The 18,416-nt window shown below is 43.3% G+C and overlaps 3 protein-coding genes and 1 long non-coding RNA gene across 4 annotated transcripts; all 4 read right to left on the reverse strand.

Annotated features, from left to right (window-relative positions):
* Positions 1–662: 662 nt before the first annotated feature.
* On the reverse strand, positions 663–2,768 carry LOC311123234 (adenylate cyclase type 10-like). Its single transcript, XM_084197492.1, has 4 exons — positions 2,515–2,768; positions 2,093–2,288; positions 1,472–1,660; positions 663–914 (listed from the first exon to the last, which is right to left on the reverse strand). Exons 1-4 carry the CDS (start codon positions 2,646–2,648, stop codon positions 696–698), a joined length of 738 nt encoding a protein of 245 aa, XP_084053618.1. The 5' UTR covers positions 2,649–2,768; the 3' UTR covers positions 663–695.
* LOC311123236 (adenylate cyclase type 10-like) lies at positions 2,760–12,672 on the reverse strand (the record flags this gene model as incomplete). Its single annotated transcript, XM_084197493.1, has 24 exons — positions 2,760–2,767; positions 2,862–2,977; positions 3,055–3,151; positions 3,312–3,516; positions 5,545–5,701; positions 6,026–6,192; positions 6,303–6,443; positions 6,518–6,731; positions 6,831–6,873; positions 7,105–7,413; positions 7,581–7,868; positions 8,186–8,317; positions 8,482–8,693; positions 9,103–9,383; positions 9,501–9,587; positions 9,695–9,887; positions 10,161–10,332; positions 10,430–10,485; positions 10,646–10,835; positions 11,020–11,096; positions 11,558–11,679; positions 11,983–12,174; positions 12,392–12,480; positions 12,576–12,672. The coding sequence occupies 24 exons, from the start codon at positions 12,670–12,672 to the stop codon at positions 2,760–2,762; spliced, it is 3,645 nt and encodes a 1,214-aa protein (XP_084053619.1).
* Positions 12,673–12,869: 197 nt separating this feature from the next.
* LOC311123235 lies at positions 12,870–14,360 on the reverse strand. Its single transcript, XR_014612570.1, has 4 exons — positions 13,656–14,360; positions 13,493–13,531; positions 13,242–13,385; positions 12,870–13,000 (listed from the first exon to the last, which is right to left on the reverse strand). It is a non-coding gene; the product is annotated as an uncharacterized lncRNA (long non-coding RNA).
* A 1,229-nt stretch (positions 14,361–15,589) lies between these two features.
* LOC311123240 (glucagon-1-like) lies at positions 15,590–17,321 on the reverse strand. The gene is made up of 4 exons (XM_084197497.1): positions 17,243–17,321; positions 16,925–17,025; positions 16,497–16,652; positions 15,590–15,920 (listed from the first exon to the last, which is right to left on the reverse strand). Exons 2-4 carry the CDS (start codon positions 17,017–17,019, stop codon positions 15,800–15,802), a joined length of 372 nt encoding a protein of 123 aa, XP_084053623.1. The 5' UTR covers positions 17,020–17,025; positions 17,243–17,321; the 3' UTR covers positions 15,590–15,799.
* Between the last annotated feature and the right edge of the window lie 1,095 nt (positions 17,322–18,416).

Here is an 18,416-nt window from a genome sequence, read left to right on the forward strand (position 1 = left end):
AACTACCAGTAACTGTATTTAAACACCTGCACAAAGGTGAATCAAACTTAGCAGTGTCTTTCTACAGGATTGTGTGGTTAATTGATAGAAATGCAATAATAATACCTTTGTGAGAAAGGGCAAAATGTAATAAAGTGAAGACTCTTAACGATGTACAATATATAGTATATTTTATTCATGTGTAAAATGGTACTAATATGTTACTAAAAACTTTGAATTGGGGTAACCAAAAAAGAAAAAAAAGACTTTTATGTTGTCAATGTCTATCCCATGTACTGTGTTGTTGATGGATTTTAGTTATTAGAGAAATAATAATGGGTCAATATCAATATCAAATTTTGGCCACTTTACTTGTGGAAATCTGCCTTAAAATTTAGTATTGATAGCTGAAGACAAGTTTCTGTTTAAGAGTTTATTGACTCATCTGTGGGAAATTATCAATTCAGATATTTGTTGTTCTATTATAAATGTGATTTGTTCTACGAGAGAAAGACAGAGAAATGTACGAAACAATAAAGTGATTGAAACATCCTTTCATTTGGTGAACGTTCATATCATGGCCATCCACTTCTGATCGAGATTAAATGATACGAACACTCATTAACCCCTAACACATCACAGTTCAAATCCAAATCGGCAATGACCTTACATCCTTTAAATCTGCTCTCCACAGTCTCAATAAAGGAACCGCGTCCCTATCCTTGGCCTTTGATGAGCTGGGTGTCCTCTGCCTTTGGGGCGAGGTACAGGCTGGAGTTGTCAGCCCAGATCTCGCTCCCCACACCCATCAGGGTGTAGCGGGTGTGGGTCAGCTCCTCTGGGTCCATCCCCTTAGCCTCCTCCCAGCTAGGCATGGTCAAAGTGGAAGCGAACCAGTCGCTGGTGCTCTGCCTGAACACGCCGAACCACGAAATCTGAAGAGGAAGACAGGGAATATTCACAACATATTTATTAGAAATGTCCTTAATTAAATAATACATTCACTAAGCACCTAGCTAAGCGCTACGCTCTACTTGTTTAGGTTATCAAGGAGAAAATACATGTACTACAGTGGAGGCTGGTGAGGGGAGGACGGCTCATAATAATGACTGGAATGGAGTGGATGGAATGGCATACACATGAAAACCATGTTGGACACCATTCCAATAACTCCATTCCGAGCATTATTATGAGCCGTCCTCCCCTCACCAGCCTCCACTGATTTTTACTACATGGTATACGATGTGTAACTGCAGTCTATTTTAAATGCATGTGGTTAAGTTTTCTGTTCTGTGTGTGTGATGACTGCATACACACCACAGGAGGTTGGTGGCACCTTCATTGGGGAGGACAGGCTCGTGGTAATGGCTGGAGTGGAATCAGTGCAATGGTATCCAATATTGGTTTCCATGTGTTTGATGCTATTGGCGCTGTTCCAGCCATTATTATGTGTGTCCGTGTGTCCCCTCAGGCCTTTCCTCCAGTACTGTACCTGGTTCTGTGCGATCCAGCTCTCCTCCAGCTTGTTGCCGTGCTGTTGACACAGCATTACAGCCTTGTTGAGGATGGCGGTGGCCAGGGCCTCGTGTCCCGCCAGCAAGTACATGTAAGCTCTGAGGTGCAGCACCCGGGGCGCGTACATCTTGTTGGTTGAGTACTTCCGGTTGAACTCTGTGAAGTGCTGCATAAGAAATAATATGGCTATTAGGTCAGTTTCAGGAAGAACATTTATAATATGACCGTGTGACTTTTCTAAAATGTACATTATACACAACTGTGTGTGTGCGAGCATGTGTGTGTGGGCATGGGCATGTGAAGGAACGTGTGTGAGTGAGGGAGAGTGAGTGTGTGTGCGTGAGGGAGAGCTAGAGAGAAAGAAAGAGCGTCTGAGTATGTGCATGCATACATTTTAGTCATTTAGCAGATGCTCTTATCCAGAGCAATTAGGATTAAGTGCCTTGCTCAAGGGTACATCGACAGATTTTTCAACTAGTCGACTCAGGGATTTGAACCAGCAACCTTTCGGTTTCTGGCCCATCGCTCTTAACCGCTAGGCTACCTGTCGCTAGGCTACCTGTCGCTAGGCTCGCTAGGCTACCTGTTGCTAGGCTACCTTCTGTGTGCTCTGGTAGATGGCTTTGATGTGTTGATTGTGCTCCACCAGAGCCTTTCTGAACAGCAGCACATGACACTCCAGGAACATGACCACGCCGTTGATGGAGTGGATGGATGAGGGAGCCTGTTGGGTCACTCCACAGGCCTTGGTGTAGAAGAAACATGCCTTCTCCCACTCACACAGACGGGCATACCTAGGCCGAACGGGACACACACACAGACACACACACACATAGAAACATACAGACTGCAAAGATAGTAGGTTGGACTAGAGTATAGCTTCGGGCTGCATTTTGAAAGGCACACCATTGTAGAGCGTTCAGATAGAAATATGTTATGTAGAACAGAAATGCCTCTCTGGCATGTAGAGAAAAAAAATGATGTGCGCTCTATTCATAACATTTCTATCAGTCCACTCACCACAGAGCCAGAGCAGAGTAGAGGTTCATCATCAGACTCTTGTCAGCCACCAGGTTAGGGTCTGACTGGGACTCCTCCACAAAGGTGTAGCACTCCTCAAACGGACGGAAGGCAAAGCCTGGAACACACACCATGAGACCCAACCTATGGTAGTGGTCCTCTGTAGCTCAGCTGGTAGAGCATGGAGCTTGCAATGTCGGTTCGATTCCCGGGACCAACCATACGTAAAATGTATGCGCGCATGACTAAGCCGCTTTGGATAAAGGCGTCAGCTAAATGGCATTTATAATTATTACCCCTTAGTTCATTAACTAAGATATGTCCCAGTGATGGAATATCCAACTTGCCTGAGTAGAGCAGGAAGTCAAAGCAGCCTACATAGAACCAGCCTTTAGCTGTGCTGATGCGTGTCCTGTTTCCCTGGTACTCCAGACTCTGCATCAGCTGGACACACTCCTCATACCTGGGTATCATATTATTCAACAGTAGATAAAGCACAGATCCCAGTAAAAGAACCAACTAGAAGCAGTAGTCCTTCACCTCTGTGTGAGGAGGAGGGGTGTGTGAAGGACAGCGATCACCAACATGTCCGGGACCCGGCGGTTCGTCAGCTTGCTGATTTTCTCTGCTCGGAGACCTGAGAAGTAGAACTTCTTTCACGACTGAAACTTTTTAGCTATACATTTTTTCTCCGTCCGTCTGTCTGTTTGTCTGTCTGTCTCGCTTGCTTACACACTTGTTTAAAACCGAACACACACTACCTCACCAATGCAACACACACACACTCCTCTCCTCACCATACTGGATGGAGTCGTGCAGGGCTCCGGAGCAGAGCTTGACAATGGAGAGGGTACGTATGAAGTAGCTGGTGAGGGTCAGGCCCTCCATGCAGTCAGACAGCTCAACAAAGTTTCCACACAGCATCCTTTCATAGCTCTTACACTGGTCGTCCAGACCACTCAGCTGACAGTACTGGAGGTAGTCGATGCAGGAGAAGATGATCTAGACAGAGGAGATGTGTCTGTGAGTGAGAGGGACGTCAAAGAGTGTATGGGTGACTGTATACCAGGGTTCCCCAACTGGCTGCCCGCGGGTGGTTTTATTTGGCCCCCAAGTTTTGTGAGCAAAATTTTAATAATATATACACACTACCAGTCAAAAGTTTGGACACACCTACTCATTCAAGGGTTTTTCTTTATTTTAACTATTTTTTACATTGTAGAATAATAGTGAAGACATCAAAACTATGAATTAACACATATGGAATGATGTAGTAACACAAAAAGTGCTAAACAAATCAAAATATATTTTAGATTTTTAAAATAGCCACTCTTGGTATTCTCTCAACCAGCTTCATGAGGTAGTCACCTGGAATGCATTTCAATTAACAGGTGTGCCTTCTTAAAAGTTAATTTGTGGAATTTATTTCCTTCTTAATGCGTTTGAGCCAATCAGTTATGTTGTGACAAGGTAGGGGGGGGGGTATACAGAAGATAGCCCTTTTTGGTAAAAGACCAAGTCCATATTATGGCAAGAACAGCTCAAATAAGCAAAGAAACAACAGTCCATCATTACTTTAAGACATGAAGGTCAGTCAATACGGAACATTTCAAGAACTTTGAATGTTTCTTAAAGTGCAGTCGCAAAAACCATCAAGCGCTATGATGAAACTGGCTCTCATGAGGACCGCCACAGGAAAGGAAGACCCAGAGTTACCTCTGCTGCAGAGGATAAGTTCATTAGAGTTACCAGCCTCAGAAATTGCAGCCCAAATAAATGCTTCACAGAGTTGAAGTAACAGACACATCTCAACATCAACTGTTCAGAGGAGACTGTGTGAATCAGGCCTTCATGGTCGAATTGCTGCAAAGAAATCACTACTAAAGGACACCAATAAGAAGAACAGACTTGCTTGGGCCAAGAAATACAAGCAATGGACATTAGACCGGTGGAAATGTGTCTTTGTTCTGGAGTCCAAATTGGAGATTTTTGGTTCCAACCGCCGTGTCTTTGTGAGACGCGGTGTGGGTGAACGGATGATCTCCGCATGTGTATTTCCCACCGTAAAGGTGTTATGGTGTGGGGGTGCTTTGCTGGTGACACGGTCTGTGATTTATTTAGAATTCAAGGCACACTTAACCAGCATGGCTAACACAGCATTCTGCAGCGATACGCCACCCAATCTGGTTTGGGCTTAGTGGGACTATCATTTGTTTTTCAACAGGACAATGACCCAACACACCTCCAGGCTATGTAAGGGCTATTTTACAAAGAAGTAGAGTGATGGAGTGCTGCATCAGATGACCTGGCCTCCACAATCCCCCGACCTCAACCCAAATGAGATGGTTTTGGGATGAGTCAGACAGCAGATTGAAGGAAAAGCAGCCAACAAGTGCTCAGCATATGTGGGAACTCCTTCAAGATTGTTGGAAAAGCATTCCAGGTGAAGCTGGTTGAGAGAATGCCAAGAGTGTGCAACGCTGTCATCAAGGCAAAGGGTGGCTATTTGAAGAATTAGTTTAACACTTTTTTTGGTTACTACATGATTCCATATGTGTTATTCCATAATTTTGATGTCTTCCCTATTATTCTACAATGTAGAAAATAGTAAAAATAAACCCTGGAATGAGTAGGTGTGTCCAAACTTTTGACTGGTACTGTATATATTGTTGGACATAATAGACTAAAAAACACCAGGAAATCAACTCCAAGTGATTTTAATAAACATGTTCCTAAGTATTGCCACGCATAATAGAGAGAAACGTGATCATATACAAATGTAAGCAAGGTTTGAAATGATTATGTTTTAGTCAAACATTATACAGTATCTGTTTGGACTTTTGGCCATCCGCTCAAGAAAAAAAAATGGCCCGCGGCTGAATCTAGTTGATGATCCCTACTGTATTTTTTTTCCCCCCTACCTCTCTCTCTCTCTCTCTCTCTAGTGTTCGAGATTTCCATTGACTGAACAAACCCATTTTTGAGCCCTCGTTTTCCTGGAGAAACCAGAGAAGCAGAGTAAACAACCACCTTGTTCTCCTCTGCAGTCCTCTGGGCTGAGTTCATCTCCATAGTGATGGCCAGCGATGCGTTGAGCATGTCCTTGGGCGCTCTCCTCATGCAGCCGATCTGCCACATGTACGACAGACAGCAGACCTGCTCGTGGAGGAACGCCAGCTTCTTCTCTCTTTGGACCAAGACAATAACAATAACAACACCTAAACAAAAGGTAGCACACTATTGTAAGATCCATTCAATTGTTTGTGGAGCATCTACATCACCAGTGTGCTAGAGTATTTTTTTGTTGTTGTAAGTATTATTTTTTTATATTTAAAAGATACTGTGAGGTAAATGCAAATAAATGCTGAATTTGATGACAATAGTAGGTTGTGGTATGTTGTCGTCAATACATTGAAAATAGCTGATTTTAGAATGCCTGCTCTCTATAAAAGATGTATATTAATTTGTTTAATCTTTATCTGTATAGGTGCTTGTTGAATATAGAACACACCCAGGGTTGTCAAAGTTCTTGGATCTGCAGCACAGACTCTTCATCTTCTCACAGACGTACTTCAGGGACACGGCCACGCGGTTCGTAGGGAGACGTCTGTTCAGGAGCCGTAGGGCGCTGGCAAACATGCTCTCAGCCTCCTCCATTTGGCCCGTGTTGTACAACACCTATATGTACAATAAACAGTACACTTTAGTTTGAGAAAAGCGCTATTTTGTATAAATGCAAATCATTATTATCCTTTTCGATTATAAACAACATTTCAGTGAACTCCTACCTCCCCTCTGAGACGGAAAACACAGGCTCTCTCAAAGTTGTTGATTTTCACTTTGACTTTCGGGTCGGCAGTCTCAAAGGCTGGCTTGCCCACTTTCAGATTGTCTAGTATGATTTTAGCTTCGTTTAAATAGGACAGGGCCTGTGAAAGAGAGAGTATTTCTGTATGAGAGCGAACAGATCAGAAAAGAGTGTAAAGGACACACACACACACACCTTGAGGTTGTTGGAGAGGAAGGCCGAGGCTGCGGCGGTCTCTAGCAAGTAATAGAAGGTTTTGGGCACGTCGCCCACGCCCGTGCAGTGGCGCACCATGGGGCACAGAACACACTCCATCACCTGGGCACACCTACACTTCCTGCTTCTGTCCACTGTGGTCTTGTACTCATCCACCCTAGAATCCAGTTTCAACAAGAACTCGTCCTCCTCACTGACGCACGCAAACACACAAATACATTTGTTATGGAATCAGCCCACTTGTAATACTGGCCAGCTGATCTGGGACCAGGGGTAGAGTATAAAATATTACCTGTTGGGATGCAAAGGGCTGACCTGGTTCAGTTGTATAGTCTCTGAGAGGTGGAGAGGAGAACAACCCCAACAGCACCCGTCAAATCAACCCTCAATGGTTACTTAGATCAGTTGGTTACAGCATCACAATTGTCAATCTGCATGAGCGTTTGTGTGAAGTGTTTGTGTGTGCGAGCATGAGTGTTTGTGTCTGTCTCTCAGGGAGTGTTTGTGTCTGTTTCTCAGGTTGCGTGCGTTTCTCTAGCGGAGAAGTCAGTGGGCCCATCACTCACCCTTGGGGAGCCCCAGTGTGCTTTGGCCCAGGAACAGGGCTTCCCCAGACTCTTGTATGTTGAGCAAACTCGGGTGGATCTCGATGAGGTTGTTCCCTATGGCCGCCTTGTGGCCAAAGATGAACTCGGCGATGCCGCAGTCCCTGCAGCGGTGGGCCTGCTTGAGGAGGTAGCTGGCACATTTCTGGTGGATCTCTCTCTTCTGCTCCTTCAGCCACAGCTCGTAGGCTGTCTCCTTGACCAGGGCCGTGCAGAAACGCATCACCCTGCAGCGCCACACTCCGTCCACAGAGGCCTTGCCTGACACTTCTGAGAGGGGGGCGAAGTAGGAAGGGACGGATGGGAGATAGAAATATAAATGAGAGTGGGAGAGAGATTTGGGGAGAAGAAGGTAGAGAGAGTCAGAGAGGAGACAGAGAGAGGTAGAGAGAGTGAAAGTTCTCCTTGTCTGTGTTAGCCTCAGCTCCACTACCGACCTTCACGGATATCTTCTTGGCTGTCCTGGACACAGTAGCAGTTGAGCGCGCCCCAGCACTCCGACTCCTTGGTGAGCTGCTGGGTGAACTGCTTGGGCTTGGAGCCGCACTCAAACGTGCCCGACTTGAACAGGGAGGTGAGCGACAGGTTGAGCTTGTCGTGGTTTTCTGACTCTGGCAGGATGTTGATGAGCATCTGCGTGGTGATGGTGTGGCCGATGATGGCAGCACACTTCACCACCATCTGGTCCGCCGGCTGCAGGTGGTCTAGGTGGGCCAGGGCCATGCCTGAATAGAATTCACTTTTATTAGTAGCTCAGTTGGTAGAGTATGGCGCTTACAACGCCAGGATAGTGGGTTTGATTCCCGGGACCACCCATATGTAAAATGTATGCATGCATGACTAAGTCGCTTTGAATAAAAGTGTCCGCTAAATAGCATATATTATTATTATTATTATTATTAGTAGGCCTATAGCCATGCCTGAACAGAAAACATCCTTAATGAGTTTTATGTGTTATTTATGAGTCATTTCTATCAAATAAGACTCCTGAGATGAGGTTGTATTGTGTTTGGGGGCAGAATGCAGGAACCCTGTACTATACCTTTCAATGTCAGAGGGATGGGAACTTCGTGGAATTTGGCAGCTTCTCCGACAAAACAGACCAAAGCGCGGTCAACAAAATGGTCCAGGGCTGTGATCTTGCGAGATTTCAACATGGATGCCTTGGGTGGCCCTGCAACATTACACAGTGTTTCACAAACATGGGTGTTGATTGGCTGGGAGACATGCCACTCATATTCTCAGCCAATTCGTCTGTCTGTTTCACAGACAAGGGTGTTAATAGGCCGGGAGACCTGCCCACTCAGACATTTTCAGCCAACAGATCCATCTTCCTACCAAGTGCTCCGGCCCTGGCGTCCTCCTCTTGCCACACCTGGCTGGGTTTGGAGCAGTGTACCACCAGGGTGGGCTCAGGGAACAGGATGTCTATGTCTTTAGCCTCATCCTCCTCCTCCACCTCCTCCATCACGATCAGATTGCCCAGATACAGACTCTTCAAGAGCTCCTCGCAGTAGTATGGAACTCCATGGCTTCTCTCCACCAGGAACCTATAAAACAGATTACACTTTTAACTCCGGCTTCTTCTGTGAGATATTCATGTACTGAGACAATGACAGCCTTAGAATGAGTCTTCAAAAAATTGCTATACAGTCGACAAGCCAATTCAAAAGTGTACATTTCAATAAATTACTTTTTACTTCCTCTGGATATTGATGCTTCAGTTTAGTTTAAGTATTCAAACAGTCCCAACTCCCAAGCCATTGCCTTTGAGGAGTCAAAGGTCAAATGGGGGTGCTTATATTTGTCCTGTTTCACTGTATCTACCTGAACGTGTGTGAGGTGTGAAACTCCCAGCTCCCCAAGACACCCTCTGAGAGTCGATATGTGTAATGTATGTATATTCACACAGTGTGTGTGTGTGTATTAGTTTGTGCGTGTCTCTTTGTATACACGTACAGCTCCACCTCGCTAGGGATGCGGACCACCCCCAGGATCTGGCAGGCTAGCTGGGCGATGACGGGGGGCTCCAGCCCAGGCAGGTTGAGGTAGAGGGTCCGGGGGTCCTTGATGATGCGGCTAAGCTCTGGGAAGGACCCGCTCTGACTGGTGTGGGGGAGGAGGGCCATACACAACAGAACCGAGGCTCTTTTACATGCTTCGAGCAGGAAGGCCCATGAGGCTTGATCCACAAAGTGAGCCTGGTCCAGCACGTACACGCACGGCTCCTCCTCGGCAAACTGGACAGACCACACACACACGGTTATCATGAATCAATTGAATTCTAAGTAATCAAACAATCAACTGCCACCTAAGTCATGTTGTTGCATCATCCACGTTATTTTCATCCACAGTACCTTGCAAAACAACTCCAGAAAGTAGTTCCTCATCTTCTTGTTCTTCGTTTGACTGTCCATGAGTGACACATCCTTCGACACAGGAAACTAAAAGCATAGAACAGATCTTACAGGAAAGACCCATCTACCCTCGTTAGCTACTACGAAACGGAATAATAACTTTTAGAAAAGCAACGTTCAGAGATCCCACCTACCTTGACTAACAGGATATCATTGAGAAGGCAGAGGTTCTGCCTCATCTTTGAGTCTAGGATCTTGGAGAGGAGGACTCTCTCTCGCTCAGCGTAGCTCTTACAGTTCTGAACTGACATGACGATGGCCAGTAGGGTCTGGAGAGCGTAGTTGGACTGCTTGATGTCTGTCTTGGCCAGCTCAAACGAGATCACTCTGAAAGATAGGAGACAGAAGAAATGCTTTCCAATCGCCCATTGTTGACGTCCATGATTCTTTGTCACTACTGGGTTTGACTTACGATTAAATTAAATGACCACAGCTTGGGATACAGCACATATTTCTAGTATTGATATGTAATAAATAATTGAGTCAACTATCAACTAGCCTGGTGTCAGATCTGTTTGTGCATTTGGCATGACCATCGTAGTTGCCAAGACCTGATCAAGACCTGATCTGGGACCAGGCTAACTAACAGCTGGCACTGACCTGACTCCATCCTTGGCTGTTCTGTAGACCACCTCAGCCAGCAGGCGGCTCTTGCCATAGCCGATAGGTCCCTCGTAGATCAAAACATTGTTGTAGTTCTTGTGACCGGCTGCCCTGGCCTCCAAGAAGCCCTTCAGCACGCTGGAGTACACTTCAATTTCTTTCTCTCGGCCTAGGGAGGATTTGAGCGCAACATATCATTCAAATAAATGTGATCTTCCACGATGAATGCATGTCATTCATAATCATCAATACTAGAGAAAACTCACCTAAAAGAGGATATCCCTCCTCTCTCTCAACGGACATAGGTGCTTTACCAACAGTTCTGGAGATTAGATTTTGTTTTATAAGCATGTATGAACCTTTATCATTTCTTATTACAATTAATTATCTGACATGACAATAGTACGGTGCTCAATATGAAAGTGAGTATGAGTCATGAGTTAATGGACTATAATGATGTTGGTCATATCAGATGGTCGTACATCTGATGTTTGTTGGCCATGAACTGATATAGGGCTCCAGGGTTCTTGACTCCCTTCATGGCTTTCTTGGGCAGCTCGTTGAAGTAAAACGCGGGCAGTTTTGAGTAGTAGCAAGTCTCGCTGTCACATGACACCATCCCGGGGTAGTGCATCATCAGTCGTGCCGCCAGGTTCACCTTACGACCAATCACTAACGGCAAAGGACACAGAGATAGAGTTCAGTTCCTAGGTCAAACTTGTACAAAATCTGAACATAATAGTATGCGAGTTAAAATAATATAAAATAGGCTACAACAAGTAGCTGTAATAGTCAGTTGCAGTAGCAAAGCACAGTTCCACCTGAGAGTTCAAGAGGATGTCAAGGGGGACTGTACCTGTGTATTCATGCCTCACAGGATGTCCTACTACACCACAGAACACTGGGCCTGTGGTTACTCCAACAGAGACAGTCCTGTTTGACAACATTGGACCTTTTGTTAACTATACGCTGCATTCAAACAACCTACACATAAAACTACTGTATATGCAAAGCATTTTCAGGAAATGCAATCTGCAACATATTGCACTCAAGTTTAATACAGATGTAGGATCTTAATTTGAGCCATTTTGCTAGAGCAGGAAAATAGTCCTTTAGCAACAGGAAATGTGAATTATTATGTGGATTATAATTAATGGAAATTTTGTTGGACTTGATACATTTTGCGTAAGGGAAAATCAAGTCTGAAATTTCAAAGTGGAAATTACAAACTTAAGAAGCCTTTTTAAAACTCAAATACACTACAAGTTTAAAAACGTCCTGCATTGCAGGAAAATTATCCTGCAACAGGGTGATCAAATTAAGATCCTACATCTGTAGTGTGATAAACAGTAAAGGCATGTGGTCCTAGAATATTAGGATCAAATGGACCTTACTTGAGGCTGCGGATCTCTTTTTGGCAAAGATCATGTACTCCATAGGCAGCCTGTAAGGCGTGGGCACTCTCATCCTCCCGCTTGTCCCCAGGCAGCCCAAACAGACAGAGGAAAGTACAGCCCTGCAACAAACTCCTTGTTATTTAAAAACATACAGGGGATTTGACTGAAGAAGAGAGTCTTGGTGAGTGCACCTATTGTTTATGTTTCTGGTTGGTTGTATTTGTAGTTTGTCTGTTGCCACTGGGAACAGAGAACTGCTGAGGTGTATTCATTAGTTCACACCGTACCAAAACATTTTGCAAAATAGTGTTTCTTATTGGACAACTTCAGGTTAGTCCCTCCCCGTTTCAGCATGTTTTCTTTCATTTGGTTCCTAGTGAATAAACCCCCAGGATTCCACCTTGAATGAACCACTAACTGACCTTGTCGAACATGAACACTTTGTTGACCCTCCCGTGGTGCTTGACTATCTGCTGACCGATGCCAATGGCGGCCTGGTGGATGGTCATACACTGCTCCTGGTCACTCTCTCCTCCCTTGAACTGCATGTTGACAAACACTATGGTGGCCGGACGCATCTCAGACAGATACTCCAGAGGCTGGTCGTCATCTATCTAATGAGGGAGTAGAGGTCAGAGTAGAAAACCATGGCTACGTTCCAAGGACCATACTAGCATACTTATTAGAACGTATGCTCAATACATTTCTTAAATTCTAGGTAAGTAGTAGTGTGGACATTAAAACAGAGCCTACATTCATACATTCACAAATACATAGTGATTCTGATTTTGCTATTGTAAAGAATGAGGACGGTAGTAGCTAGGTTCTTACTTTCTGCAAAACCGTTTTCATTATGTACTTCCGAAAAGTTTTCTCAAGCTCGGCATTTGGCATCAGTCGAGATGCTTTCCTCACACAATCTGTAGACCAGAAAAAGGACTGGTTAGGATGTTACAACACAACCATGCAAGCAGAAATATCATAGGCTGATATCTAGCTACTCTCTTTACTGTACCTCTTGTCACGTTTTCATGCTCTACATGCGTTCCTATTGATTCCTGGTACTTCTCAACAGAAAAACGGGGCTCTCGTTTGATGTATCGCACCTGCATTGAATGACCCTCATTCACATAGTCATCTAGCAACCACCTGCCTAATTGAAACTGCATTCGTCATAACTGTATCCATCAATACATCCATCCACCAACCCCCTTCCCCGTCCTCCCACACACACCTTCACGGCTCTCTCATTCTCTATGGGGTCAATGGCGATGTTGTCCCTTTCACATAGTTCCCAGGCGTTAGGTGACAAGATGATTGTGCTGGCCACCGCCAACCCCTCTGCCAGCCGTACCTCGTCCACCGCCCGGCCAATCACCACAAAGTACTGACTGATCTCGTCTCCTACGATCACCTTGGAGAGCTTCCCAGCAGATATCCCTTGGCACAGCAGAGAAGGGGTATCATATTCGGGGTTCTAGTTGCCTATAAAGTCAAGTGTAGCCGGATAATCAGGGCCCAAATTCACAAAGCGTAGAGCACTGATCTAGGATCAGGTCCCCCCTTATTCATTATGATTTAAAAGGCTAAACTGATCCTAGATCTGCACTCTTTGTGAATACGGGCCCTGGTGTTATGGCACAAACATGTCTCTCTGTCTGTATGAGACTCAGAAATGCACCTATTTTAACTTTTAGCTGACAGCCCACTTCTGTCTCCCGGACGCCACACTGGTCCTGGATGTTGAGGCTGCATTTGACCACCAGGGAGATTACTTCACTGAGCTGGATCCTCTCCACCGTCCATAGAGCCAAGATGGCATCGCCTGTGATAAAATGTTGTTTGGCCATAATGAGTAGAGAAGTACTGTAGCTAGGAATTGTGATCATGGTGAATCTGTGTCTCAATGCTGAGAGGGAAGCCAATTGTTACCTGCATAATTCAGAATGTCTCCCCCAGCATCAAGGATGTCTGAAATACAGGGAACAAAGCATTGCTTGGTAACTACATTTTTTTTGGACTAAGTTAACTAACGGTACATAACGTTAGATTGATATTGTATTGCTTTAACTTAATGAAACCATAGCTAACTTACGACTGACTATTTCCCCAATGTAGCTGTTGAGTGTGCGTGTCAACTCGTCTGCTCCATAGCCTTTCTTGCTACTCAAACTGAACTTCTCAGTCAGATTAGTGAAACCTAAAAAATATACAAAATGGATTAGTTGACTTCTAGCTAGTGGGTTAGCTAACGTTAGCTAGCTAGTTTCTAAATTTAGATCGAAAGGGAATTCTAGCTCATGTTAGCTAGCGAGATAGCTAACGTAGCTACTGTAGCTAGCTAACGAGATTAGTTTGCCTGATACATCCGCGAAGAGAAGGACTCCATGAAAGTTCTCTGCGTAGGGGATATCGTTGGTGAGGGTGCTGTAGACAACAAGATCAGGTACGTGGGCAGCTATTTTGCTTATTTTGTACGAGTCCTCCGTCTCACCCTCTCCCTTTATCCAACCCATTTTATCTGTAGTTTAGGGGCACCATGTTTTTCCGTTGAGCGAATCTGAACGGTCGTTTTTTCCGTGAACGTTCTAGAATTCAGATTTTCACTACACATTCTGGTTCACCAATTCACGCTATTATTAGTATTTCATTATAACTAAAAACGTTACTTGAATGCCATGCATTTCGGTTTCTGAACCATGGACAGTTTCTTTGAGACGCACAACCACAGTTTCTCAACTCTAGTCTAGTACACAGACTACTATCATTGGCACAACAGTTTAATGTTGACAGGTTTTCTTTTCAGCACCATGAACTGAAAGATTTAGGAATTCCATTGGTATGGACGCATGGCTAGTCAAAAATATGATACAACAAACACAATGAAATAGTTTATTTTTGCAGAGCAGGTTTTGATACATATGGGATAAAAACCAAATTCACATACAAGTTACCAGATAGTTTATCACATTATATCTGAGTTTTTAACATGTTCTCTTTTTTTAAACATTACAAATATAGAAAATAATGTTAATTTATAGAAAAATATTTGTATAATTTGACAACTGACCTGATGCATAAATGCACCAAAAAGTTAAGGAAGAATACATAATGTGTTTTTTTATTATCACATTATGTAGAGTAAACAATCTAAGAATTTCCAACATTGTATCAACGTTACAACAATGCTAAGCAGTATGGCTTTTTACTATGGCTTTTAGTTTTTGTCAAGGCTTATCATTTGTAGCACAGTATCCAAGTTTCTCTTGAACAAGGAAGCGTTTGTCTTCTTTCAATGATCTTCTTGACGTTTGTTACTGAAATAAACATAGGGGAATTATCAGACCGTGACACCATACAGTAACACAGTTTAGTGTGAGAGAGAGAGAGATACAGAGAAAAAGGGTGTGACAACAACAAATTATTGATCAAATATTGATGTAAGCAATACATGCTGGTTTCACTCCATTGACAAACTTGTCTAAAATGGCACCATATTCACTCGTTCTAATCAGAGCCCTAGTGCACTATATAGGGAATAGGGTGCCATTTCATACGCTTCTGGTTGTGTTCTGATGTCTACCTTTTCCCTGAGGGTTTGGAGGTCATGACCCAGAGTAAATACTCTTTGGCGGCCATGCTGTCTAGGACCTTGTTCACGTCGCTGGTGAAGCTTCCATCTACATGTCTTCTGCTCATTGGATCATTCCCCCTGCTCTCCTCAGCAGATCTAGGTACAATACACAAGATAACACACACTTGTCAGTGGTTCCACACACAATTCTTCTATACACAATTACCAACCATGTTGGGTTCAACTTTTAGTCGGCTGAAGCAAGAATACACATTTTTTTCAGGAAATGTACCCTTTTCTAGTTGCGCATTATGACTATTGGATGATTTATGAAGTAGTGATCTGTAGCTGTAGTGATTCATTAGAGGACACCTTGGTTCCCTGAACAGGTGTTTATGCACACAGTAACTGTGTGATCCGCTCTCTTCCAACCCAGTCAACACAGTCATCCGAGGGGCAAATATCAATAAATGTATCAATAAATGCAGAGCATAGTTTCATGGGATTTATTGGGCACGACCACATGAAATGTCAACACAGGCCTTAAGAAAGCAACGGTGCGGCAATGGATCAATTAGCTAAGTAGTTGATTATCTTTTCTCTCTCTCTTCTTCTCGCGTTAGACATGACACACACTATGTTGGTACTGTAGGGTGAAGGGAAGCCTACTCTCGTCTGGCCCGTCCTGATTTGAGCCAGGACACAAAGTCCTTGGCCGCCTGGTCCTGTAGGTAGGTGCTCACGTCACTGGTGTAGGTCCCGTCGGCATGGCGTTTGGATGGAGCACTAGATGGGGATAGAGAGGAAATGGTGTGATGGATACGAAACTCCATTCAACCAATGATAGTACTGTGACATCATTCTGGCTCAGGTAAAATGGCCTCTGAGTTCTTATAACTGTTTTTCACTAACTTTGCTAGTAAAAAACTCAAATATTGTATTTTAAGCGTTTGTATTGATATAAAAGTTGAGGATAAGTTGATAATGAAAATGGATGGGTGCTATTAGTTTCAAAGTGATGAGTAGTGTTAATAACATCAAGTTACTTTGTTTGACTTGGAAGGACTCTGTATATGAATATGTTGCTACATTACTATCCTTTCTCTGTATGTGCAAACAATGCCATAATATACATGGTGCTTTAGACAAACATTTTGGGATGAAGTTTAAATCTGTAATTTCTCCCTCCAAATCTTTGATTGTTCAACTCAAGATATACAGTATTCATCCCAGTAAAAGTTTCTAAAAGACTGAACTGTTCTTGTTCTCATTAAGAAAAATATATTATAATTTCTCCACCCCACAGTATCATACCAGTCATAAGCCAAAAAATATATAATATTACTCTGTTGAAACACTCACCCACTCCTCTTGGAGTTCATAAGCCATTGAACAAAGTCCTGAGCCCGCCTATCTTCCTGGTATTTACTGTAGTCGTTAGAGAAGGTTCCCTCTGAATGTCTCTTCACGTTAGACACGCCCCTCAAAGCCTTCAATAGTGAGTCTGCTGTCTCTAAGCTACAGGAGAAGAAGAATCTTTCATGCTGAAATTATGCTGATAGATGCCTCATTATAGTCTAATTTTGATTGACATTTGCTGTTGGATACATGTACATTATGTGTTGAACACTAGTCATTCCGTCTGTATCTTACAAGCTCATACTTTACGTTGATACTGTACCTTGTGTGCTTTTTTCCTATGATATGTTCTGAAAATATTTGTTAAAATATCCAATGGAAAATTGGTATCATTTTCCCCCCATGTAAAATATAACGTTTTCGAGCTGTACCTTGAGTTGTCCTCAGCCTCTTGTAGAGGGACCTGCCAACTGCTCTGTATGATGACCAGGAGAAGAAGACCAGCCAGGGAGTGGATGGCAAACATTGTGACCTGCAGACAGAACCACAATTGAGTAGCCGAAGACAGACATAAGTCCATTTTACATTGAGAAGCAAAATGCTCCATATCAATCATACATCCGTTGACAAAATCAAAGGTTTTGATACTCAATTGTTCACAATGGAAAAACTCAACCAGTTTTAAAATATAGATTTTCCAAAAAAAATCCTAAATCAATCCAGACGTGTCCTGGCTGCAAGCAACTCACCTGTTCCTGTTAATGTGCGGGTAGATGAGAAGAAATGTGTGTCTGAGAGTGAGTGATCCTCTGCTTCAGTCCTGGTTCCTTGTGGTTGTATCTTGTTGACCTGACTGGCTGTGGGAGTCTTATATAGCATGGACATAAGGCCGGGTCTGTTCAGGTGGCCCAATCCTCCCACTCTCCCACTCTGTTACACCCATTTGTTACTCTCAATCCATTACACATAGGGCCCGTTTGGTTGCATTGGATCAACTCGCGATGAAACGTTTGTTTAAAAAGAAGATGTGGCAGTATCTATGCGAGAAAACAGCTGTCACTTAGGTGTAGAAATCAAACAAGATGACATCCTGTCAAATAGTGTGTGTGTGTGTGTGATATTTACTGTAAATGGGAAGCTGAGTCAGTGTTTGTGGATATTATTAACTATGATCGAATCAGAGATGGAAAATAGATTTTCTTTTTTAAGACAAGGACATTTCCATTGTTTGCCAGATCAAAATAAGGGCCCTGTTGATCATCCCCTTTTGGATAACATGAATTCATGTGTTATTAAATGCCTATACCTGCATTACCATTTAGTAAATGTACTTATAAACCATTTTCAGATGATATGAAATTATTATATCAAATTAAAGTAATTTAGATTTTGATTATACAGTGGCTTGCAAAAGTATTCATCCCCCTTGGCGTTTTTCCTATTTTGTTTCATTACAACCTGTAATTTAAATGGATTTTTATTTGGATTTCATGTAATGGACATACACAAAATAGTCCCAAGTTGGTGAAGTGAAATGAAATAAATAACTTGTTTCAAAAAATTCTAAAAAATAAATGACGGAAAAGTGGTGCGTGCATATGTATTCACCCCCTTTGCTATGAAGCCCATAAATAAGATCTGGTGCAACCAATTACCTTCAGAAGTGCGCAATCTAAGTGTCACATGATCTGTCACATGATCTCAGTATATATACACCACTAAGCAAGGGGCACCACCAAGCAAGCGGCACCATGAAGACCAAGGAGCTCTCCAAACAGGTCAGGGACAAAGTTGTGGAGAAGTACAGATCAGGGTTGGGTTATAAAAAAATATCAAAAACTTTGAACATCCCACAGAGCACCATTAAATCCATTATTAAAAAATGGAAAGAATATGGCACCACAACAAACCTGCCAAGAGAGG

The sequence above is a fragment of the Coregonus lavaretus genome (assembly GCF_964263955.1).
Source record: "Coregonus lavaretus genome assembly, contig: HAP1_SCAFFOLD_2823, whole genome shotgun sequence".
Lineage (NCBI taxonomy): Eukaryota > Metazoa > Chordata > Actinopteri > Salmoniformes > Salmonidae > Coregonus > Coregonus lavaretus.